At 36.2% G+C, this 25,616-nt stretch overlaps 1 protein-coding gene across 3 annotated transcripts in view; it reads left to right on the forward strand.

The window, feature by feature from the left end:
- Positions 1–25,616, forward strand: part of VWA8 (von Willebrand factor A domain containing 8) — a 463,626-nt gene that overhangs the window by 5,633 nt on the left and 432,377 nt on the right. For all 3 annotated transcript variants that reach the window (XM_016425025.2, XM_007501527.3, XM_056807819.1), the window contains exon 2: positions 11,756–11,833. In XM_016425025.2, the coding sequence (XP_016280511.2) occupies positions 11,756–11,833 (78 nt within the window). The remainder of the gene's footprint in view (positions 1–11,755; positions 11,834–25,616) is intronic.

Genomic DNA, 25,616 nt, shown 5'->3' on the forward strand with positions numbered 1-25,616 from the left:
TGCTACCCTTAAGTGACTGATTATGTTCATATATGGTTATAGGATTGAAGACTGACAGTTCAACTGCACTTCCCACAAAGCCATTTGAAACCAAACACTTTACACAAATATGACCTCCTGAAAGCAGTAAGGCCTTCTTTCAGAAGAACATATTTATATTATTCTCTTCTTGCTGAATGGCCAAAGGCAGTTCACTTTCTTATCTCTCAGGAAATGGTAAACAACGATTCACAGAGGCATGACCAAAAGCACAGTTTGGGCTCACTGTCCTAGCACTGCCCATCCCTTATATTAGCCAGATCATTCCTTTTCTGCTGACCCTGCCCATTGTTCTGGGCTGGGCTTGATCCAGGGCCAGTCTTCTGGGAGTTTAAGTTTGATGAACAAAAATGAGACACTTGTAGGTCTCATTTATTCACCTATAATAGCTAAGTGGCTCAGATGTTCTAAGTACAGAACTGAGAGCCAGAAAGACTTGAGATCCTGTATCAAACCCTTATTAGCTACAGGACTTAACTTCACTTTGTCTCAGTTTCCTTATCTGTAAAATAGGGATAAACAGCCCTTTCCTCTCAGACTACATGAGCGAATGCATGCAAAAAAACCTTAATGTTCTATTTAATGCTAGTTCTTATTGTTGATATCATCCATCTGAGTCAACTAGGTATCAAATAATGTCTCTAAGTTTTTTATTTTTTATTTTTTAAACCCTTACCTTCTGTCTTGGAGTCAATACTGTGTATTGGCTCCATGGTAGAAGAGTGGTAAGGGCTAGGCAATGGGGGTTAAGTGATTTGCCCAGGGTCACACAGCTAGGAAGTGTCTGAGATCAGATTTGAACCTAGGACCTCCCATCTTTAGGCCTTACTCTCAATCCACTGAGCCACCCAGCTGCCCCCAAGTTTTTTATTTAAAAAAAAATTATTCATGGAAATTATTTTCAGGTATCTCAACCTCTCCGACCCGTCTCCACTCCATAGAAAGCATCATCCAGCAAACAGATGTGCTTATATAAATTATGTCTTTCATGTTTCCATTTTTCAGTTCATTCTCTGGAGGTGAATATTCACAAGTTATTCTTCAGATATTAAATTTGTAGCTGTATATGGTGTTCTCTTAGTTATACTCATTTCACTCTTCATTGTTATATATAATACTAAGTTTTTAAACTATATGCTCATTGGTTCTTATGGTTTAATATCTCTACTTTTTTAAAGAAAAACTAGCCTAATTTGCATGGGTGATTGGGGAAAGAGTATATTGCTTCTATCATTGCATGTTAAGAGTGCTGGATCCCTTTATGTCAGGACAATGATGCTCACCTTGGAGTTGTTGGCTTTGGTTGCTCCTGTCTGAGAGCTTTGTACCTGGAGTGGTTTTAATAGCAACTTGTGATCCTGGTCATTTCAAGATCTTGGCTAGCCACTGTAAGACTTGCTTCAGGATATGGAGAGTCTTTTGGGTTACAGTAGTCTCTGTCATACAAGGAGGTTTCTGTCTTGTGCCTTTGGTAATGGATTTTTTGGTGGGCCTCCTTTCCTGTTGTTACCTGTGGGCTTCTGGCTGACTTTCTGTGTAATTAAAGGGTGATGTCATTTAATGTAGCTTCTTATTGGATTTCTTGACCTTTATTTGGTGTGGAATTATTTTTAGGCTTTTCTTCAATAGGAGTGAGGGAGCTGGATTGCTTGCTATTTTTCAATCAATTTAGGCTGGTCTGGAAGTCACTTTGTGACTTGAGTCATGAGGCCTAGTCTTACCTTTGCATTTACCATGACATTCGGTATTTCTAAAGTCAGGTTACACCATCTCTGGATTTTTGTCTCCCCTACCACCTTTTCCTGGCCACTCTCAGAGAGACATATGTGACCTGAGAATCACGGATTCATTTGGGGAAGGTTGTCTCCTTGCTGTATTTTGATTCCAGTGAAATCTATTAAATCTTTTCTATCTCTTTCTATGGACATACCATTTTTGGACTTCTGCATTGGAGAGATTCTCCATTAGGTGTTTCTGAGATGTCTACTCCTACTTTGTTAATTCTATTTTGAGAGTTCTGATTTCCAACCAAATTTATGTCCTAATATCTTTTAAAAATCTTATTGCTCTTCTAAACATTTTGTGTTTCCCCTCCAATCTCTAGAGAGTGCCAGAATTTTCTCTTATTATGGATTCTTGGTTAATTTCCTATATAGCATTATAATCATTTTCACATAAATTTTTATAATTTTTTCTTCTTTACTAATTTTTTTTTCTTTTTGAGTATCACAATAACTCACCTAGGAACAAGGTTTATACTTGGGCTTTTCCCTTAGAATTTTTATCTTTTTAGACTTTATTTCAAATGGATTTCTCTGCTCTACCATGTCATTCTTTTGACTCCTTCCACTTCCATTTGCTGCACAGCCTGCCTGGATCCCTGCCAGGAGTAAACTCAATGGAGGAGGGGGTGGGGTGTCAGAAAGACTGATACCAGTTAGATTTAGTCTCCTTCCCTTCTAGCTAATTCTATGCTATGTGTCACCAAATTAATCACCAATTTCACTTCATGTGGCTGGACAGAATAAATATTTTCCACTTCACATAATAGGGTGAGAGTTGATACTAAATCACTTTTGTGAGGAGTATAAGACAAGGACCCCTACAACTAGACCTGAAACATCCTTGTGATGTTGCTTATGGTATGCTTGGATGGGCGTGGGATGGAAATGATAGGATGGGGTTTTAATGATCTGTTCTCTGGCTTTTACCAAATTCTTTCTGTCAAATAATCCTATATATTTGCCATTAGGGGCTACAAGTTTGGTGTATATTTGTTCCTTTTCAGATTGTTAATTTGGAATGAGGTTCAAAAAATGCCATCTTGCAGGTCACATGACCTCATGAGTTCTTCTAGGAGAGAACTGCCTGTACCAAAAATGATTAAAGCTGAATATCACCATTAAAAAAAATGAGTTTACTATATCTTAACAGGTGGGAAATGAAAGATTATATCTTAATTTTTATTATTGAGATTAGTTTTTATGTCATTTTCATCCCATCCAGAGATCCATCCCTTAACATATCTATTCTGAATGTCCTTTATAATAAAAAGTAAGAGAGAAAAAAGTATTTCATCAAAAGAAATGCTTTTATCAACTTAATCTGACTGTAATTGTAGTAGAAGGGAGCTTCATTTTTATTATACTTGGGCTACCCTTGGTCACAATGTTTTACAGCATCAAGGTTTTTTTTGTCTTTTCATTTACATTATTGTACTTGTTATATATATACACATCACATATAATTTTGTATAACTCAGAATACACACTGCATAATTGTATTTTAACAGATGAATGAAATTAGTTTTTGTTTCCTAAGACTGTTTTTTGAAGTAGAAATATTTTCAATAGAATGAAATTGCTGACTTTTGAAATCAGTAAAAGGGAGAGAGGAATGAGCATTTTTAATCAGTAAAAATCATAGAACTCTGACCTGAGGTAGTCTTTCCCAAGTAGTTTTCTTTTAAACTTCTTTTTAATAATTTCAAATTAGGATGATTTAAAGAGATATAAAAGGCTTCTTCACTTTCTTTAAACCTATTTGAAAGCCATTTTCTTTTAGAAACTTTTCAGTGTGTTTTCAAGTTGATATATTCTGTAGATGAAAGAGTTGAAACAGAATTTGTTTTCTGATAAATAGCAGTTATGTGATAGTTTGTTTACTAAATGTAAATGATGTCATAATAATAGATATGGTTTACTTAAGTCATTTGCTGGTATAATGAGCATAATTAGATATTAAATTACATATCATGTAATAATTTATTCATTTTTCTTTTGTTGAATTATGTTCATGTTCACTAACAATAATTATGAATTGCTTATGTTATGAATAATTTTATCTTGGGAAGATTTTAATTTGGTTAATTATGTGTTAAGTATTTAGTCAGAATAGTTTTTTATATGAAAAAACTATGTTTTTAATTTAATTTTCATTAAGATATACTTCTAGTAAATTATAATATATGCTTCATTCCTTTATTGTTAATATTTAAACCTTTCATTAAATGTGCAGTGTGGCCCATATGCAGAAATTAATCCATTTGCCAGTGGGCTGGCCTGACTCCAAAATTGCAGATGGGATTTTCCCTAGCCAAGTATAGACAAAAGCTTGATTCAGCAATTTACAAAAACATTTAAGTTAATTAAAACAAACAAAACCCCTACTAAAATATTTTTGAGTTAAAAAATTAAAATAATTAAATTATCCATGTGTTTGGAGTTCACAGTGAGTTAAGCAATGGCATTAATAAAAAATATTTGGATACTTCCACAAAAGGCACTAAAAAACATTATTTTATGAGACAAAGCACTTGCTAAATTCAAATAAATCTTTAATTCTGGAACCAGAAGAATAGCATAGAACTTCAATTGTAGAGACAACTTCAGAAGGTTTTAATAAAAAGACAGCTCTTTCAAAAACACAATTTATTTAGAAGCATGAAGAAAATAGAAATAATTTTGAAACCTGATATAGTGGCCTGAAGTTTGTGAGACCTCATTTATCTGGTATTCTTATGGAATAACATTTATTATCCTTATTTTATAGGTGAAGAGGAAACAGAGGCTTAGAGAGGTCACATTGCTAATATAATTTGGAGTCAAAACTTGAACTCTGCCCAGACCAATGCTGCTGCTTCTTTTTTAGACCCTTTCCTTCCATCTTAGTTAGATTCAATACAGTATTGGTTCCAAGGCAGAAGAGCAGTAAGGGCTAGGCAATGGGAGTTAAGTGATAAGTTAAGGTAGGAAGTGTCTCAGGTCAAATTTGAACCCAGGACTTTTCATCTCTAGGCTTGACTCTCAATTCATTGAGTCACCGACCTGCCCCCAGTGTTTCTTTTTAATCATGTCACAACTGATTCATTTCCTTTATTACTTTCCTTACAGGCAGAAATTGTTTTTCATCTATCATTATATGGATGAACAGCCAGCCTTTGCTCTCCGTTAGTAATTGATAGAACTAGAGAAAGGTCCTTTGCATATTTAGATGAATGTTACAGGATAAGAAGGCATGATTGTGACCTGAATAGTTGTATGGGGGCACTTACGTGACATTATAGATTCACTGAAACATCTTCCCCAGACCCTAGTACTTGGCAACACTGCTTAATAAAAGCATTTTGTTTTTGTTGTTGACTGAATAGAAGTCTCTCAGTAACTGAGGATGACATTTGTCTTTGTGTACTTTCATCTGTGATGTAGATGAGTGTGCACAAAAACACTTGTGTGTGAAGGAGATTTAAGTGGAAAAGTCGATGCACAGAGACAGTCCCACTCTCTCAGCGTTGGAAGCCTGGGTCCAGTGGCACGAAAAGTCATTACACCTGGAGACTTCTTCCTCAGCTGCATTGGATGGCCGTGTTGTCTTTTGTGCTCCAACAGGCCCTAAGCACTCCACAGTGCTTATTATTTTATTATCTTTCAATAATAATAATAATAATAGCTAACATTTCTCTAGAGTTACCATGTGCTAGGCACTGTGCTAAACACATACAACTCTGATTTCATTTTATCCTCACAACAATCTTGGTAGGTATGATTATCCCCCATTATTATCCCCATTTTATAGATAAGTAAGATAAGGCAAACAGAAATTAAGTGACTTGTCCAAGATCACACCACTAGTAAGAATATGAGGATGGACTTGAACTCAGGCCTTCCTGACACCAAGTCTAGTCTTTTATCCTCTGTGGTACCTAGTTGCTGATACTGCCAGGATCTTTGAAGGCCTTTGAAATAGAAGAGTAAAGAGGAGATTTGATCTGCTTAACCCCAGAGGGAAAGATCAGGAATCCAGTGGAGAAGGTCCAGAGACGTAGACTTTGCAGCTATATGGAAAACCCTGCTAACAGAAGATGCTAGCACCACCAGCAGTGTGGTGAATGGTGCAAGGGTTGAAGTTAGAAGACCTAGATTCAAAGCTCAGGTCTGTCCCAGGCTCCCTGAGTGACCTTCTACAAGTAACTACTCTCTGGGCCTCAGTTTCTATCTTTAAAATGAGGGGCTCGGACTGATGAGCTGACATTTGAGATTATTTCCAAGTCTAAATCTCTGATCCTATAACAAGAGCCTCCCAAAAGTGGAGTAGGGTGGCTAGGAGGTAGTGGGTTGCTCCTCCCAAGCTTAATGACTACATGGCAGGTAAACCGTATAAGAAATTCTGATTCAAGTACAGGTTGGAGCAGAGGGTCTCTGAAGTCTTGCCCTTCCAATTCTGAGACTGTGGAATCAAAATCCTGAAAGCTAAAGCTGAGGATTAAAAAGTGGAGCTCAACAAATCCACCAAACTGCATGTTCCATGAGATCCTGTGGATGAGTCAGCTGGACCTCATCATAATTGTAACTGATGATTTCTTGTTTAGTCAAAATGATCTTAAAGATGAATAAATAGATATAATGGTTATCTATACTTAAACCAGAACATATGTAAAGTGGCCGAAGATCAATGGAGTCAGAGTCCTCACTATTCCCATTATGTTATAATTCTTCTAAAGAACGTAAGAGTTTACTAATTTCCTGAGATATATAAGAACTCTACATAAAGGCAACCTCAAAATTATTATGAAAGATGTTAAGTGAATAGAGGCATGATTTCCAGCACAGGATTAGGTTAAGTAAATTGAACAAAAATATCAACCCTTCCAAAGTTAATTTTTAGAAATTTAAATAATATAACAAATCTTGAGAGATACAATCTTTTAAAAAGGTGCCACTATTGTTGGATGAATGACATCAATATCCCACTTCTTGAAGATTTTGTAATTTTCCTTAGTATTATGGGTCACCCTTTTACCTACACAACCACAATACCTGCTAGACCTTATTAGGTAATGCGTATGCGTTCTCTATATCTCCTCCCTGATGTTGACCACCCCAAAATCTGACCTAATGATTTCTCTTGGGTCCAACTTCAGTAGTCCCTCCTACAGATATACAGTATACTGTTATTCCATCTTTTAAAGGAAATAGATTATTGGGAGATTGTCATTCTGGAGGCTAAGATCATTTGAGAAGGAACTAAGAGAACTTCTTTCCTGAGAGATTAGCCCAGTTAATTGTCAAAGTGAAAAAAAAATCTGAAGAAATATTATTGAAGAAAACTGTTTAATGTTTATCCTCTGAATAGACTTCTCCAGAGAGTTTTAATATTATGCTGAAAGAGTTGACTGGTGATACTGTGAAGTCTAGTTCTATATTGTTTGTTCTATTAACAAAGAAATTTTTACCTCCCTCACAGAATTCAGCTAAATTTATACATTGAAATTCATACATTTTACATATAATTGCTACTAAACTATGAGTCATCCCTGTTGATATTTAATGTTATTTCTGATAGGAATAGGGATTGATCCATTACTTCTTTGGTATAAAGAACTGGTAAAATACAGGCTGAAACTTTCTCTACAATGTATAGTCTTAAAAAGTTGAGTAGAACAGTGGTGTTAAACCCAAATAGAAAAAAAGGCCACCAATTTGAACATAATGATCCCTATAGGACACAGTCTTTCTTAATTTAAAAAAATGTACTGTTAAGTATATTTCCCAATTACATTTGCATATGCACCTGGGAAATACTTAACAAAATAAATAAAAAATATAATGTTAATATGTAGGTTTCTAAGTCAGTATATGACCTGCAGGAATCCTTATGTATGGTTTCATGAACTGTTTCTAGTTCAGTTTGTTACCAGTGGTGTTAGAGTATACTTTCCCATGGTCACATCATCAGTATGTTAGAAGGAAAACTCTCTTATGTTTCTAATAGACATTTAATTTTAAAAATCACATAGCTGGGGAACAGACCCTTGCTTTCAAAAAGTTTAAAATCTAATGGGTAGGAGACAAGGACAAGGACAAAGAATATGAGAGTGAGTCGAGTATATAGAAAGAGGTCTAAGCAAAGTGCTTTTGAGAAATGTGAGAATGGAAAACACTGAAGACTTTGACTTATGTTCTTCACATAGTTGCTTAGTTTGTGTATCAACTCATTTAATGATGGCAGCTAAACGATGTGAACCTGTTAACCCCTGGGAATTAATGTCTGAGGAGGTTGTTCAGATTTTCAGGTTCATTTTTAGTTGTTTTTTTTTTTTGAGAGAAGACAGAAAGGGGGGAGCATATATCTATGTCTCATTCCTTGTATTCCTTCTCCATCTCAATTTCAGCTCATCTCTTTTATATTTAATTATCATTCTTATGTAGAGCAATCCTAGATCTATATATCACATCCCATCCTAGTCTCCTTTGAACTCCAGTTATCCCTGGACATTTTGAACTAGAAATTCCATAAGCATCTTAATCTTAATATAGCTAAAAGAACTTATTTTTCCCTATGAAATCTAGTCCTCTTTCAAACTTCTCTGTTTTTTTGTGTTTTTTTTTTTTCAGGGCAGAGCATCCAGTCGTCCAAGTTTACACACATTTCTAATCAGTTTTCAAATCAGTTGTTTCTTTCTTTTCCATTCTATCCTCTATATAGCTCCCAAAGTGATATTCCTAAACTGTAGGTTTAACTCTGTCACTCTCTTGTTCATTAAACTTTAATGGTTCCTCCTTACTTCTAGGATCAAATCTAGGCTCCTGAGTTTGACATTTAAAGCCTTTACAACCTGGCCCTAACTTTCCTTTCTAGATTTATCAGACATTATTCTCCTTTATGTACTATACAGTCCAGCCAAATTAGCCTTATTTCTGATTCCAACACACTACTCTATCTCCTATCTCCATGCCTCTGCACATATCTCCCTTCTTATCTCCAACTCCTCAGTTCCCTTCAGATCTCAGTTTAGTAGGTCTTTCCTAATTTCTTGATCTCCTTCCTTCCTCCCCTCAATCCCCCAATGTTGCCTGCCCTAGTTGTTAGAGCCTCCAAATGTATAGTGTACATATAGCTCTTGTCTCATTTAATATACTATAGGTGGCAAGGAAACACAATAACTTTTAGTATGCCTTTACTGCAAGAATTTATTAAAAGGATACAATAATAAAACCCCAAGTGGCACTATGTATGTATTCTGATAAAGTCCAAGTATCTCTATGCCTAGCAGCTCATGCTTGTGGAGTGAAGAGCTGAGTTCATAGGGCACTCTTCCCAAGGGAACTTTAATATCCACAGGCGCATTACTGTTAGGTCTACTTTTCCACAGTGGTAGGTGGTAGGGTGGTAGGATACATTGTCTCACTGACTCTGCTAATTAAGAAGTTTATCAGAAGAATCAATTTTAGAATGTGTTTTGATTTTCTTCCAAGAATCTTCAATCAACTGTAGGCCATTCCATGAGGTCTTTTTAATATCTGTAGTGTCACATATCTTTGGATACTGGGTACTAATTTTTGGATACTTGAGGGTGATTTAGGAAGAACTATAGGGAAGGGAACCCTTGCCTGTTAGTCTCCCACTTTATGGTGAACTGAGATGGTATTCTGTCTGCAAGCAATCTAGTCTGTTGACAATTTATAACATTCATTTCACTTTCAGTTTTCCCAGCAATTTTTACCAAAAATAGTGAATTCTTATCCCCAAGGCTTGGATCTTTACTTTTATAAAATGCAAGATACCATAATCTTTTAGTCCTGTTTGTTTATATGTCTGTTCTGTTCAACTGATCTACCTTTCTATTTCTTAGCTAATACCAGATAGTTTGATAATTGCTGCTTTATTATGCAGTTTATAATCTGTTACTGCTAGACCTCCTTTCTTTACTTTTTTTCCATTAATTTCTTTGATATTCTTGACTTTGTTCTTCTCAGTGAGTTTATTATATTTCTAGTTCAATAAAATAATTTTTGGTTATTTAATTGGGATGGCATTGAATAAATAGACTAATTTAGGTAGGATTGTCATTTTACTTATAATGGCTCTGCCCATTTATGAATAATATTCTCCAGTTTTTAAACTTTGACTTTGTATAAAAAATGTTTTGTAATTATATTCATATAGTTCTAGGGTTTGTTTTGATAGGTATCTTTCTAGGTATTTATTCTTTCTATGGCTATTTTAAATGGATTATTTCTTACTATCTCTTTTTGCAGGATTTTGTTGGTGAAATATAGAAATGGTGATGATTCAGTTGCATTTACTTCCTTTCAGCCTCCCTTTTTTTTTTCTCCTCACATTTGAGGAGAAAACTCAAGAGATTGGAACAAGAAATTTGAAGAAAAGATTTATCTTCAAAGTAGGGACTAGATTAAATCTAGGGAGGAATAGACCTTTTATCTCCATGCTCTTCTCATTCTTTTCCACTGTAGTAGATCATGTCTTAGCTTCTCTTCAATTTCCTTAGTCTTACCCTGGGCCATCCTCACATGCCTTCAAAGCACTAAACTGACCTCAGTTTTGGATGGTTTAATTTTTTTTTCTACTGGTACCTATTATTTTTACATCATAATCATTTCTGAATTTACTTCTACTCTTCTACCACAATGAGCCTTCCCTTTTAACAAAGGAAAAAACTATTCAATAAAAACAAATAACTATATTTGATAAAATATACAGTATTCAAACCTGTAGTACCTTACCTCTCTAATAAAAGGCATATTTATCATCTTTTCTCTAGAGCCAAGATGGTCATTATAGTCACACAGTTTTCAGTTTCATTTTATTGTCTTTTAAAAATTCTATTGTGTTCATTATATGTGTTGTTCTTATAGGCTTCCTCTTAATTTTATACAAGTGATACTGAATTCCTCTCATTCTTCACTTCTTGTGGCATAATAATATTCTATTAATATACCACAATTTGTTTAACCTTCTGTGGAATGTTCTTTTACAATTACTTTTGTATGTGAGTCTTTGGTCAGCTTTTTTTACAGTATATTTCTGGTAACTCTATTATTATCATACCAAAATTGCAGTTGGAGAAATAGTAAGCCCCTGAAATAAGACAGTATTTGTAAAGGACTTAGCTCAGTGCTTTGAACATAGCAGGCTTTTTCCCCTTCTCTCCCATTAAGGGACATAGAAGACTTGAAATGATGTTACTAAAATAAAGGCACAGTGAAGAGTACTTCATATAAATGATGTGAATGTTTTTGTGTATAATATACCCTTCTTTCTCAGAATTCAATACATTTGTTTGAGTTCTAGGTTCATTTTTTAACATCTGATGAAACAAAAGCAAAAGTGTGTTTTTATGGGGCAATGATTGTCGGTAGTGAGGTGGAATTAGGGCTCCATGGACATACAGGGTGGGGATGGAGCTGGCACAGGAATAAATCATGGCAACTAAAAGTGATGAATGCCAGAGTGGGTGCCTAAGGTTTTTATGATAGTAAAATAAGGACATATTGAGAACTGTTAAGTGCATTTTTGAAGTTTGGGGTAAAATTGTATTGATGTCACCAGGCAACATGCGTGACTGCTGGTAGAAATTTCTCAAATCCATGTGGTAGTGTCTTATGAAGAATACTAGGGTTTTTGTTTTGTTATGTATTTTTAAAGAGATTTATTTATTTCATTGTGTTTAAATGTCATTTAATTTAACTGGGAATCAATCCATAGACCTGAGTGCTTCATTCTTCTCTTATATAGCTTAAACTTCAATAGGAAACTTGCCCCAAAGTCTTTCTACATACAAGTGCTGAGTCTTTGGGGCAAGATATTGACAGATGAGTGACTTATTTGTACATTCCTTGATCGATCAAAAGCATTATTGAATGTATTTTAAGCTCTTTGCCCCGCAGTTGATTTTATTTCTTTATTTTGTTTTTAGGTAATACAGTTCATATTGGAGATGTGTCTTATAAGCTGAAAACTCCCAAGAATCCGGAATTTGTACCAAAGAACTACAGTAAGAAGCATTAAGTTTTCCTCAATGCTTACTAATTCATGGTTATTTACTTACGTCTTTGTGGTAAGCAAGTTTGTCCTTCTGATGTTAAGAGGCAGGGATTATGCTTGGTGACTTCCAAGGTTCCATCTACCTTTAAAAAATTCTTTAAATTAATAGCATATTTTGCAACAAGTTAACATAGGTGTAAAAGTACATTTGAAGTAGATTGGTCTGGTAGACTAGAAAAAAATATTTTAATTTAGATCCAAATTACCTTGAATGCTTCAAGTCCTTAACAGTTGAATAAAATTAAATCTAATGTATGTGAAGTGCTTTGAAAACAAAAGTGCTACACAAATATTAGTTATGTTTATTATTATTGATATTATTGATAATGATTATTGATATTATTGATATTAATATTATTGATAACTTTTTTCTAGACCATATGTTGCTTATGATGATTAGAATGATAACAATTTACAAAGTCTTCAGCTCCAGAGGGGAATGAAAATCAAACATCTTCTTTTTGCCTTTTGTATAGACTTTCTTAATGTATAGGTTTTATTTTGACATGATAGATGAACTCAGATGCACAAACCATTCCCAAAGTATATTTGGTTAACTACTAACAGTTAAAAGGGAAAATGTTAAAAAATAGTTGTACATCCAGTGGATGTACAAACTACTTTGGTAGTTTGCATTTGCTAACTTAAAGAAAAGATGCGTATTTTAATCTTAAAAAATAAGTACTAGTGTTTAGTAGCCCAGAGTTTTGTTGCTGTTTAATATAGGCAAAATCAAAGTTTATTTTGTTAAAGACTATTTCTAGGGGTTAGTTCCTGGTATCAAGGGCTTTTTTGCTTTCTCTTCCTGAAAATCAGACATATACACACTGACAAATAGGCAAAATTATTTCATGGTTTATTATACTTGAAGGAAAAAAAGTAGATTGAGGGATGATAGAAGAATCATGTAAGTTAGGCGCAGGGCACAGATACAAATATGGTATTTAAGGAAAAATATGTTGGAGACAAGTAAGAATTTCAGGAAAAGTTCAAATTTGACATATGTTTTCAACCTTGTGCTCTTCAATGCAGTTGATGTTCTTGGATCATCATAGTCCTGTCCTTTTGAATGTGAGAGTAACTAATCAATTTTTGATCCTGTCTGAAAGTCTACTTTATTTTTTCTTGTCAGAAATGTTGAAAGATTATTAAACTTCATAAAAGTTGTGTGTTCTATGAAATCCTTTTATTTGCTGTTTGTCATATTTACTTTTGATTTTGTTTTCATTCTCAGTGGGGTGGTTTACAGGGTCACACAAATAAGTATAGTTCTTCAAATAGTATCTGCTTCCGCTAATCCTAGAACTTTATGTGTACACTTTGTGGAAAAGTTTTTTTCAGCATCATTGAAGCAAAAAGATTGTGGTTACTCACAGCCCTCTCTGAAAACCAGCAAGAGAAGCACAGTCACATCAGATGATAGTTACTACACTTCAAAAACTTTAAATGGCACTAAAACTTTTTGGACACTCTGTACTATGTAATAGTGCCTTCTATAAAGAACATAGCATTCTACAGTTTTGAGAATTTTTTTATGTATATTAGCTCAATCTGGTCCTTACAACTCTTTAAGGTTAGCAAATTTATTTATATTCATTTTATAAATGAAGAAATAGAGATTTAGAGAGGTTAAATGATTTGCTTCAGACCATGAGGCTGTCTTCTACCCTTAATCCTGTGCACTTTCTACTTTGCCTCTTGTGGCTTATAACTACCCTTTTTGGTAGCACCTAAAATGGCATGGATTTTTACCAACTCTCTTGGGATCAGCTGAAATACTTTGGTTTCCTGCCATAGTCACAAAAACAATCCTTTTGAGCCCTTCTCTCTGAGAACTCCCTTGTCACATGCTGTAGGATCCACAGGGAATATCCAAGCAGAGGATCTTAACAACTACACATTTCATAATCCATGTCATAGGGGTTAGGCATCTAGCTGAGATAAAGTACAAGAGAGCAAAAGTTATTTGTTCCCAAATACATTCATAATCTTCGAAAGGCGATCTCCCATAAAACATTCTATAATATAATATCTTTAGATTTTATTGTACCTTCTGATGCACCTTTAAGTAGGTCATATTTTCCATAGCCCTCACTATTAAGAATATATGTGTCAAGGCAGAGCCAATATGACAGAGTAGAGGAAATACTTAAAGCTTTCCCATCACCACCAAACAACTTTAAAATAGTACCTCAAATAGAATTCTGGAGCAGCAGAGACAACAAAAGGTCAAAGTGAAACTTTTTTAGCCCAAGAAAAATTAGGAGGCTAGAAGGAGAGATCACCCCCATGGGGGCTGGAAACTGACCTTGAGCCTATATAGATGCAAAACCACTGATGGGCCAAGGTGGTGACAGAAGGAATAGCAACATTAGGAGTTGTCAAGCCAGAAAGCTGGCAGCTGATCAGAAAGAGATTAGAGGGGACCTCTGTGCTAGCCCTAAATGTAAGGCTGGATGCTTCTTTGCAACTCCATTGCCTATTCCCACTTCTGGGCAGAGTTCAAGGGCAGAGAGGAGTACTTTCAATCAAGAGGGAGCAGGGGTCTTGAGGAAAGGTATCACTTCTAGAACCAAGTGACCAGGGACCCTGAGAAGCAATATCAATTGCAGATGCAAGGGATCAGGGGCTCTTTTGGGGTAAGAACACACTTCTGCCCAAATCATACCTTGGATCCCTAAAAACTTCCTCATGGCCAGCAGTAGCTCTGAAAACATTGATACAAGAAAGCCTGAATCTTGGGATAGTGTTCTTTTCCCATTTCCCCACATTAGGAATGGAGGCCAACATAAAGTTCATAGCCAAGAATTAGACTGGAAAAATGAGCAAAGAACAACAACAAAAAACTATATGACCATAAAAACCTATTATAATGATAGGGAAGATCAAGACTCAGACTCAGAAGACAATTATGTCAAAGCAGCTCTAAGCAAAGCCTCAAAGGAAAAAAAAATTGAATTGAACACAAGTCCAATAAGAATTCTTAGTAAAACGAGAAAATTGTTTTCAAAATTAAATAAGGACAGTAGAAGAAAAGTTATTTAAAGAAATGAGAATGAGAGAAGACAATTAACAGCTTCATAAAAGCACAAAAATACTGAAAAAACAATACCTTAAAAAGTAGAATTGGCCAAATGAAAAAAGAGGTACAAACTTCACTGACAAAAATAACTTTTTTAAAAAGTAGAATTAGCCTCGTGCAAAATAAAATACAAAAATTCAGTGAAGACAGTCATTTCTTAAAAATTAGGCTTGAGCAAGAGGCTAATGATTCAATAAGATATCAAGAAACAATAAAACAAAGTCAAGAGAATGAAAAAAAATAGAAGAAAAAATGAAATATCGCCTTATAAAACCAATTAACCTGGAAAATAGATCCAGGAAGGATAATTTAAGAATTATGGACTACCTGAAAGCCATGATTGAAGGATGAGCCTAGACATCTTATTTCAAGAAATTTTAAAGGAAAACTCTAATATTCTGGAACCAGAAGGTAAAGTAGAAACTGAAAGAATCTATCAATCAATAACCACCTGAAAGAGGTCCTAAAATGAAAAGACCCAGGAGTATGATAGCTGAATTCCAAATTTGACTCAAAGAGAAAATATTTCAAGGAGCCAGAAAGAAAACATTAAAATATCATGGAACTGTTGTCAAGTTTACATAAGATTTAGTGTTACCACATTAGAGTAGGGAATTTAGAATATTATATTCTGGAAGGTGAACGAGCTAGAGTTATAACAAAGAATAATATAAACTGAATATAATTGTTCAAGGGAAAAAAATAAGTATTTAACAAAATATAGGACTTAAAATCATTCTTGATGAAAAGACCAGAGTTGAACAGAAAATTTGACTTTTAAATACAAGACTCAAAAGAAGCATAAAAAGATGAATACAAATAACAAATCACGAGGGACTCAGATTAAACTTTTTACATTTCTTTTTTGTTTTATGGTGCCAATTTTAAATATTTTTATTCACCAGAACAAGAATTGCATTTTGTAAAAATTAAAATGAATGTGCAAAAATAAAAATATATTTTAAGAGATTTACTAATTATCATTAGAAATAAAGGAATAAAAGGGATACAAAATAAAAACCACGGGCCCATGGCTAATTAGCCAGTTCAAACCTTTGCTTACCATCACCATGTTTGCTGACAGGAAGTTAAAAAGACCAGAACAGGCACGCCCACTGAATTTATCCCCTGTCTACAGGAAGTATGTAATAACAGGATGTCAATGGGCTCCTGGGAAATGTAGTTTTCTTATTAGGGTAACATTTTCAATTATACAATTTCCACTTGTTTTTATACAGTACTCATGAAATGCAATGTTGTTCACTTCTCCCTCTGCACACATTCAAGTATTCAGAATGCCCAGATTTACACTGTAGCTTAAATGCTACTTTTTAAAATGCTACTGCCTTGGCTACATATTTGAGTCCTTCAATTTTTGGAAACCGTGTGGAATGCTTTTTCTTCTGGTACATTTAGTCGACCTCTTCAATAGTAGGTCCAGAAGAAGTACCTCCAGATGGAACTGCTCCACCTCCTGGGAACCCACCAGGCATGCCCCCTGCACTCTGGTACAGCTTGGTGATCATCGGGTCACAAACTTTTTCCAATGCTTTCTGCTGATGCTTAAATTCTTCCTTTTAAGCAGTCTGGTTCTTATCCAGCCAGTTGATTATTTCATTGCATTTGTCAAGGATCTTCTATTTGTCTTCATCACCAATTTTGCCTTGCAATTTCTCATCCTCAACAGTTGCCTTTATATTGAAAGCATAAGACTCAAGAGAATTCTTGGAAGACACCTTGTCTCTCTGCTTCTCATCTTCACCCTTGTACTTCTCATTCTCTTGGACTTTGCTCAGACAACCTTTGTCATTCATGATGGTGATCTTGTTCTCCTTGCCTGTGCTTATATCCACAGCAGAGACATTGATGATGCCATTAGCATCAATGTCAAATATAACTTCAGTCTGAGGGACAGCCCTTGGGACAGGAGGGATCCTGTGAGCTCAAACTTGCCAAGCAGGTTGTTATCCTTTGTCATTGCTCTCTCACCTTCATAAACCTGCATAAGCACACCAGACTGATTGTCAGAGTAGGTAGTAAGTCTGAGTTTTTTTGGTGGGAATGGCGATATTGCGTTTGATCAGAACTGTCATGACTCCACCAGCAGTTTCAATTCCAAAGGAATGAGGAGTGACATCTAGCAGAAGCAAGTCCTGCACATTCTCAGATTTATCTCCAGACAAGATGGCAGCCTGGCCAGCTGCACCAAAGGCAACAGCCGCATCAGGATTGATACTCTTGTTCAGCTCCTTGCCATTGAAGAAGTCCTGCAGAAGCTTCTGGATTTTGGGGATTTGGGTGGAACAACCCACCAAGACAATGTCATGAATCTGTGATTTATTTAGCTTGGCATCTCTTGAGGGCCTTTTCCACTGGGCCACAGAAGAGGTTAGTGTTCAACTCTTCAAAATGGGCCCTGGTGATAGATGTATAGAAGTTGATAATTTCTTTTTTTTTTTAAATAATATTTTATTTGATCATTTCCAAACATTATTCATTAAAGACAAAGATCATTTTCTTTTCCTCCCCCCACCCCCCATAGCTGACACGTGATTCCACTGGGTATCACATGTGTTCTTGATTCGAACCCATTGTCATGTTGTTAGTATTTGTATTAGAGTGTTCCTTTAGAGTCTCTCCTCTGTCATGTCCCCTCAACCGCTGTAGTTGGGCAGTTGCTTTTCCTCGGTGTTTCTACTCCCACAGTTTGTCCTATGCTTATATGTGTTTTTTCTCTTAGATCCCTGCAGATTGTTCAGGGACATTACACCGCTACTAATGGAGAAGTCCATTACGTTCAATTATACCACAGTGTGTTAGTCTCTGTGTACAATGTTCTCCTGGTTCTGCTCCTCTTGCTCTGCATCACTTCCTGGAGGTCATTCCAGTCTCCATGGAATTCCTCCACTTTATTATTCCTTTTAGCACAATAGTATTCCATCACCAACATATACCACAATTTGTTCAGCCATTTCCCAATTGAAGGGCATCCCCTTGCTTTCCAATTTTTGGCCACCACAACGAGCGCAGCTATGAATATTTTTGCACAAGTCTTTTTGTCCATTATCTCTTTGGGGTACAGACCCAACAGTGCTATGGCTGGATCAAAGGGTAGACATTCTTTTATCGTCCTTTGGGCATAGTTCCAAATTGCCCTCCAGAATGGTTGGATCAGTTCACAATTCCACCAGCAATGAATTAATGTCCCTACTTTGCCACATCCCCTCCAGCATTCATTACTTTCCATAGCTGTTATGTTAGTCATTCTGCTAGGTGTGAGGTGATACATCAGAGTTGTTTTGCTTTGCATCTCTCTGATTATAAGAGATTTAGAACACTTCTTCATGTGCTTATTAATAGTTTTGATTTCTTTATCTGAAAACTGCCTATCCATGTCCCTTGCACTTTTATCAATTGGAGAATGGCTTGGATTTTTGTACAATAGATTTAGCTCTTTATAAATTTGAGTAATTAAACCTTTGTCAGAGGTTTTTATGAAGATTTTTTCCCAATTTGTTGTTTCCCTTCTGATTTTAGTTACATTGGTTTTGTTTGTACAAAAGCTTTTGAATTTGATGTAGTCAAAATTATTTATTTTACATTTTGTGACTCTTTCTATGTCTTGCTTGGTTTTAAAGTCTTTCCCCTCCCAAAGGTCTGACATGTATACTATTCTGTGTTTACCCAATTTACTTATGGTTTCCTTCTTTATGTTTAAGTCACTCACCCATTTTGAATTTATCTTGGCGTAGGGTGTGAGGTGTTGATCAATTCCTAATCTCTCCCACACTGTCTTCCAATTTTCCCAGCAGTTTTTATCGAATAGTGGATTTTTGTCCCAGAACCTGGGATCTTTGGGTTTATCGTATACTGTCTTGCTGAGGTCTCTTGCCCCCAGTCTATTCCACTGATCTTCCTTTCTGTTTCTTAGCCAGTACCAAATTGTTTTGATGACTGCTGCTTTGTAATATAGTTTAAGGTCTGGGAGTGCAAGGCCCCCATCATTTGTGGTTTTTTTTTTCATTATTTCCCTGGATATCCTTGATCTTTTGTTATTCCAAATGAACTTTGTTGTTATGGTTTTTTCTAAATCAGTAAAGAAATATTTTGGGAGTTCCATGGGTATGGCACTAAATAGATAAATAAGTTTGGGTAGGATGGTCATTTTTATTATATTGTCTCATCCTACCCATGAGCAGTTAATGTTTTTCCAATTGCTCAAGTCTAGTTTTAGTCGTGTGGAGAGTGTTTTGTAGTTATGTTCATATAGTTCCTGTGTTTGTCTTGGGAGATAGATTCCTAGGTATTTTATTTTATCTAAGGTGATTTTGAATGGGATTTCTCTTTCTAGTTTTTGCTGCTGAGCTGTGTTGGAGATATATAGAAATGCTGATGATTTATGTGGGTTTATTTTGTATCCTGCAACTTTGCTAATGTTGTTGATTATTTCAATTAGCTTTTTGGTTGAATCTCTAGGATTCTTTAAGTAGACTATCATGTCATCTGCAAAGAGTGATAACTTGTTCTCCTCCTTGCCTATTTTGATGCCTTCAATTTCTTTTTCTTCTCTAATTGATACTGCTAGTGTTTCTAGTACAATGTCAAATAGTAGAGGTGATAATGGGCATCCTTGTTTCACTCCTGATCTTATTGGGAATACATCTAGTTTATCCTCATTGCAGATGATATTAGCTGATGGTTTTAGATATATACTGTTTATTATTTTTAGGAATGACCCTTCTATTCCTATGCTTTCTAGTGTTTTTAATAGAAATGGGTGTTGTATTTTGTCAAAGGCTTTTTCTGCGTCTATTGAGATAATCATGTGATTCTTGTTGGTTTGCTTATTGATGTGGTCAATTATGTGGATGGTTTTCCTAATATTGAACCAGCCCTGCATCCCTGGTATAAATCCTACTTGATCATGGTGGATGACCCTTCTGATCACTTGCTGGAGTCTTTTTGCTAGTATCCTATTTAAGATTTTTGCATCTATATTCATTAGGGAGATTGGTCTATAGTTTTCTTTCTCTGTTTTTGACCTGCCTGGTTTTGGAATCAGTACCATGTTTGTGTCATAAAAGGAGTTTGGTAGAACTCCCTCTTTGCTTATTATGTCAAATAGTTTGTATAGTATTGGGATTAACTGTTCTCTGAATGTTTGATAGAATTCACAGGTGAATCCATCAGGCCCTGGGGATTTTTTCTTAGGAAGTTCTTTGATGGCTTGTTGGATTTCATTTTCTGATATGGGAATTCTATTTCCTCTTCTGTTAGTCTAGGCAGTTTGTATTTTTGTATATATTCATCCATATCACCTAAATTGGTGTATTTATTGCCATATAATTGGGCAAAGTAATTTTTAATGATTGCCTTGATTTCCTCTTCATTGGAGGTGATGTCCCTCTTTTTCATCTTTGATGCTGTTAATTTGCTTTTCTTCTTTACTTTTTTAAATTAGATTGACCAGTACTTTGTCTATTTTGTTTGTTTTTTCAAAGTACCAGCTTCTTGCCTTATTTATTAAATCAATAGTTCTTTCACTTTCGATTTTATTAATTTCTTCCTTAATTTTTAGGATTTCTAGTTTGGTTTTCTGCTGGGGGGGTTTTAATTTGATCGCTTTTGAGTTTTTTCATTTGCATTTCCAATTGATTGATCTCTGCTCTCCCTAGTTTGTTAACATATGCACTCAGGGATATGAATTTACCTCTGGTTACCGCTTTGGCTGTATCCCAAAAGGTTTGAAAGGATGTCTCGCCATTGTCATTTTCCTCAGTGAAATTATTAATTGTTTCTATGATTTCTTCTCTAACTAAACGATTTTGGAGTATCATATTGTTTAATTTCCAATTAGTTTTTGATTTGGTTTTCCATGTACCATTACTGATCATTATTTTTATTGCCTTGTGATCTGAAAAGGCTGCATTCATTATTTCTGCTTTTCTGCATTTGTGTGCCATGTTTCTGTGACCTAATGTATGGTCAATCTTTGTGAATGTGCCATGTGGTTCTGAGAAGGTGTATTCCTTTTTATCCCTATTTATTTTTCTCCATATGTCTATTAATTCTAATTTTTCTAAGATTTCATTCACTTTTTTTACCTCTTTCTTATTTATTTTTTTATTTGATTTATCTAAATTTGATAATGATTGGTTTAAGTCTCCCACAATATGGTTTTACTGTCTATTTCTTCCTTCAATTCTCCTAGTTTCTCCATTAAAAATTTGGGTGCTATATTATTTGGTGCATACATGTTGATTAGTGATATTTCCTCATTATCTAAAGTCCCTTTTAACAAAACATAATTACCTTCCCTATCCCTTTTGATCAGGTCTATTTTTGCTTTGGCTTTATCAGATATCATGATTGCAACTCCTGCCATCTTTCTGTCAGTTGAGGCCCAGAAGGTCTTACTCCATCCTTTAATTCTGACCTTGTGGGTGTCTACCCGTCTCATGTGTGTTTCTTGAAGACAACATATGGTAGGGTTTTGGATTCTAATCCATTCTGCTATTTGTCTACGTTTTATGGGTGAGTTCATCCCATTCATGTTCAAAGTAATGACTGTCACTGGTGGACTCCCTGGCATTTTGATATCCTTCCCTAATTCTAACCTTTCTTCTTCAGCTCTACCTCTTAGTTCAGTGATTTACTTTAAATCAGTCCCCCTTGTCTCCTCCCTTGATATGTTTCCCTTTCTAGTCCCTCCCTTTTTGTTCCCTCCTCCTCCCCCCTCTTCTTCCCTCCCTTTTTTGTGTTCCCTCCTCCCTACCCCCCTTGATTTTCCCTTCTCCCTTCTCTTTTTGGATAAGATAGAATTCAAGATCCCAATGGATCTGGATGTTCTTCCCTCTCAGAGTTGATTTCCCTGAGAGTAAGGTTTAAGTAAAAACTCTCTTCCTCTCCTTCTTATAGGAGTTTTCTTCCCCTCCCTTTCCCATGTGAATCTTTGTGTGAGAAAGATTATTCTATTTGGTCTTTCTTTTCCCCCTATTTACACATTACATTTTCCCCACATGTTAGTATACATAGATTGATATAAATGTAGTCCTTATAGAACAGAGTTTGGGTAAAAGAAAAAGATAACATTTTTCTCCTTTTCCCTTTCCTTCATATTTACCTTTTCAGGTATTCCATGCTCTTTGTTTTTCGATATCGAATTTTCCACAGAGCTCTGGTCTTTTCTTTGCAAAAACTTGGAAATCTTCTATTTTGTTGAATGCCCATACTTTCCCTTGGAAGTATATTGTCAGTTTTGCTGGAAAGCCGATTCTTGGTTGAAGAACCAGCTCTCTTGCCTTTCTGAAAATCATGTTCCATGCCTTACGATCATTCAGAGTGGAACTTGCAAGGTCTTGTGTGACCCTGATTGGCATTCCTTTCTATCGAAATTGTCTTTTTCTGGCTCCTTGTAGGATTTTTTCTCTTGTTTGAAAGCTTTAGAATTTGGCAATTGCATTCCTGGGAGTTGTCTTTTGGGGATTTAGTGTAGAAGGTGTTCTGTGAGCTCTGTCAGTGGCTATATTGCCCCCTTGTTCTAGAATCTCTGGGCAATTTTCTTTGATTATGTCTTGTATTACGATGTCGAGTTTGCTGTTTATTTCTGACTTTTCTGAAAGTCCAATTATTCTTAAATTATCTCTTCTTCCTCTATTTTCCAAGTCTGTCACCTTGTCAGTGAGATATTTTATGTTCTTTTCTAATTTCTTGATCTTTTGGCTTTGCTTTATTGATTCTTGCTGTTTTACCTGCTCATTTTCTTCGAGTTGCATAATTCTGACCTTTAAAGCCTGATTTTCCTTTTCAGTTTGGTCAAACTGGTTTTGTAGATGCGTGAATTTCTTTTGCATTATTTCCCACTTTTCCTCCCAGAAGGTTTCCATTTTTTTGATCCTTTCCAATTCAAATTCTTCATGGGTTTGTGGAGAGTTTCCATTTCCTTTGGAAGGTTTCGGAGCATTTGCTTGTGTTTTCTCTTCTATCTCCTCTGTATTTTGTATTTTTGCTCCATAAAATGTGTCCAAAGTCACCCCCTTCTTCTTGTTTTTCTTAGAATTTTGGGGCTTTTGTGCTTCTGTGGAGTTTGCCATCACTATCTGAGTGAGGAGGACTAGCTTTTCTTATCTCTGTCTGGTGTTTAGAGGTTTTAGCCCTAGGCAGATTGTCCGTTCTATGCAGTTGTTGTTCTGTCTTCCCGGGGAAGCCAGGAATTGTTGGTGTTTCCCTGTTACTGCCCTCCTCAGTTCCCTCCCGAAGCTTCTCTGTTGCCTTACTTCCATGCTCTGAGCCTGGCTCGGCCCTTTCCTCGGGGTGTTTGTTTCTGTGCCTTAGCTGGCCAGGAGAGCCAGCACTCTGAGAGGGGAGGGGCCGTGGCTTCCTGGAGTTCCTAGGGCTCCTGATAAGATTAAATTTCTCTGGGTTGAACTGAGTATGCCCTGAGGCAGGGACCTTCCGTGAGACTTGGATGGAAGTATCCAGCTAGGAGGCTGCAGGCTCCCCCGTCTCTTTCTGTTTCCCTGCTTTCTGGGTGCCCCAGCGACTGGGTCAGGTTGTTTTCAGGATGTGGCCTTCAGAATAGCTGGCTCCTGAGGCCCTTTTGCCAGCCCTGAGGGTTACTGTTGTTTCAGATGACCCTGCTCTCTGAGGAGGTGCGGGGGGCGTGGCTTCCTGGAGCTCTGAGGGCTTCTGATAGGATTAACCTCAGACTGAGTATGCTCTGAGGCATGGACCTTCGGTGAGACTCAGATGGAAGGATCTGTTCAGGGGGTTACAGGCTCCCCTGTCTCTCTCTGTTTCCCTGCTGTCTGGGTGCCCCCTCAACTGGCTCAGGTTGTTTTCAGGAAGAGGCCTTCCGGATAGCCAGCCCTGAGGCTCTGAGGTTCCCTTTGCTACCTTGGACTCAGAGCTCTGGGTTGGGGGGATGGGTCCTGGGACCTTCCTTCTGCCTACCCCTTAGGTCCAAGTGATCTCATGTTCTGGCTTTTGGGGGGGGGGCATACCTTTTGATCCAGGTCCAGGTCCAGGAGGAGGATTCCCTTCTTGTGCTTTCGTTTGAACTCAGCAATGAAATGGTTGATAACATCAAATTAAAAAGTTTTTATACAAACAAAATCAGTGCAACAAAAATTAGAAAGGAAGCAACAAATTGGGAAACAATCTTCATAACCAAAACCTCTGACAAAGGTCTAATTACTCAAGTTTATAAACAGCTAAATCAATTGTATAAACAATCAAGCCATTCCCCAATTGATAAATGAGCAAGGGATGTGAATAGGCAATTTTCAGATAAAGAAATCAAAACTATTAATAAGCACATGAAAAATGTTCTAAATCTCTTATAATCAAGGAGATGCAAATCAAAACAGCTCTGAGGTATCACCTCATACCTAGCAGATTGGCTAACATGACAGCAAAGGAAAGTAATGAATGCTGGAGGGGATGTGGCAAAGTCAGGACATTAATGCATTGCTGGTGGAGTTGTGAATTGATCCAACCATTCTGGAGGGAAATTTGGAACTATGCCCAAAGGACGATAAAAGCCTATCTGCCCTTTGATCCAGCCATAGCACTGCTGGTATTGTACTCCAAAGAGACAATAAGGAAAAAGACATGTACAAAAATATTCATAGCTATGCTCTGTGTGGTGGCAAAAAATTGGAAAATGAGGGGATGCCCTTCAATTGGGGAATGGCTGAACAAATTGTGGTATATGTTGGTGATGGAATACTATTGTGCTGAAAGGAATAATAACGTGGAGGAATTCCATGGAGACTGGAACGACCTCCAGGAAGTGATGCAGAGCGAAAGGAGCAGAACCAGGAAAACATTGTACACAGAGACTGATACACTGTGGTACAGTCGAATGTAATGGACTTCTCCATTAGTGGCAATGCAGTGATCCTGAACAACTGGGAGGAATCTATGAGAAAAACCACTATCCACATTCAGAGGAAACACTGTGGGAGTAAAAACATGGAAGAAAAGCAACTGCTTGAATACATGGGTGGAAGGGATGTGGTTGAAGATGTAGATTCTAAATGAACATCCTAGTGCGAACAACAACATGGAAATAGATTCTGATCAAGGACACAAGTAATACCCAGTGGAATTGCATGTAGCCTGCAGGAAGGGTCGGTGGAGTGGAGGGAGGGAAATAATGTGATTATTGTAACCAAGGAGTAATGTTCTAAATTGACTAAATAAAGTAATTCAAATGGAAAAATAAATAAATAAATTAGTTGGAATTTAAAAAAAAAAAGAGCTCTGCAATTTCCTGAAGAGATGGGAAAGCACTGTAGATGACCTCTCAGGTCCCTTCCCATTCTAGGATTATGATTCCATGAAAGCCTTTTGAAAGGGCCTATGAAGGGAATGTATATTGACTATAAAGTTACTAGGAAATTTTATTTGCCACTAAACTATCATAATTTTGTATGTAAAAGGTAAATAATATAATTAAGAAATAGAAATAATTAGTTGTTGAATGATTGTGGACATTATCTTAATTGCCAATACTAAAACCATTCATAGAGAGCTTCTGGAAAAAGAATATCTCAGGACTGAATATATTGAATTCTTAGGAATTTCTTTGATGTACTCTGCAATTTTTATTATGTTCTGTAGGACAGTTTGTTTTACAGATGGCATT

Source organism: Monodelphis domestica, chromosome 8 (assembly GCF_027887165.1).
Source record: "Monodelphis domestica isolate mMonDom1 chromosome 8, mMonDom1.pri, whole genome shotgun sequence".
Classification (NCBI taxonomy): Eukaryota; Metazoa; Chordata; class Mammalia; order Didelphimorphia; family Didelphidae; genus Monodelphis; species Monodelphis domestica.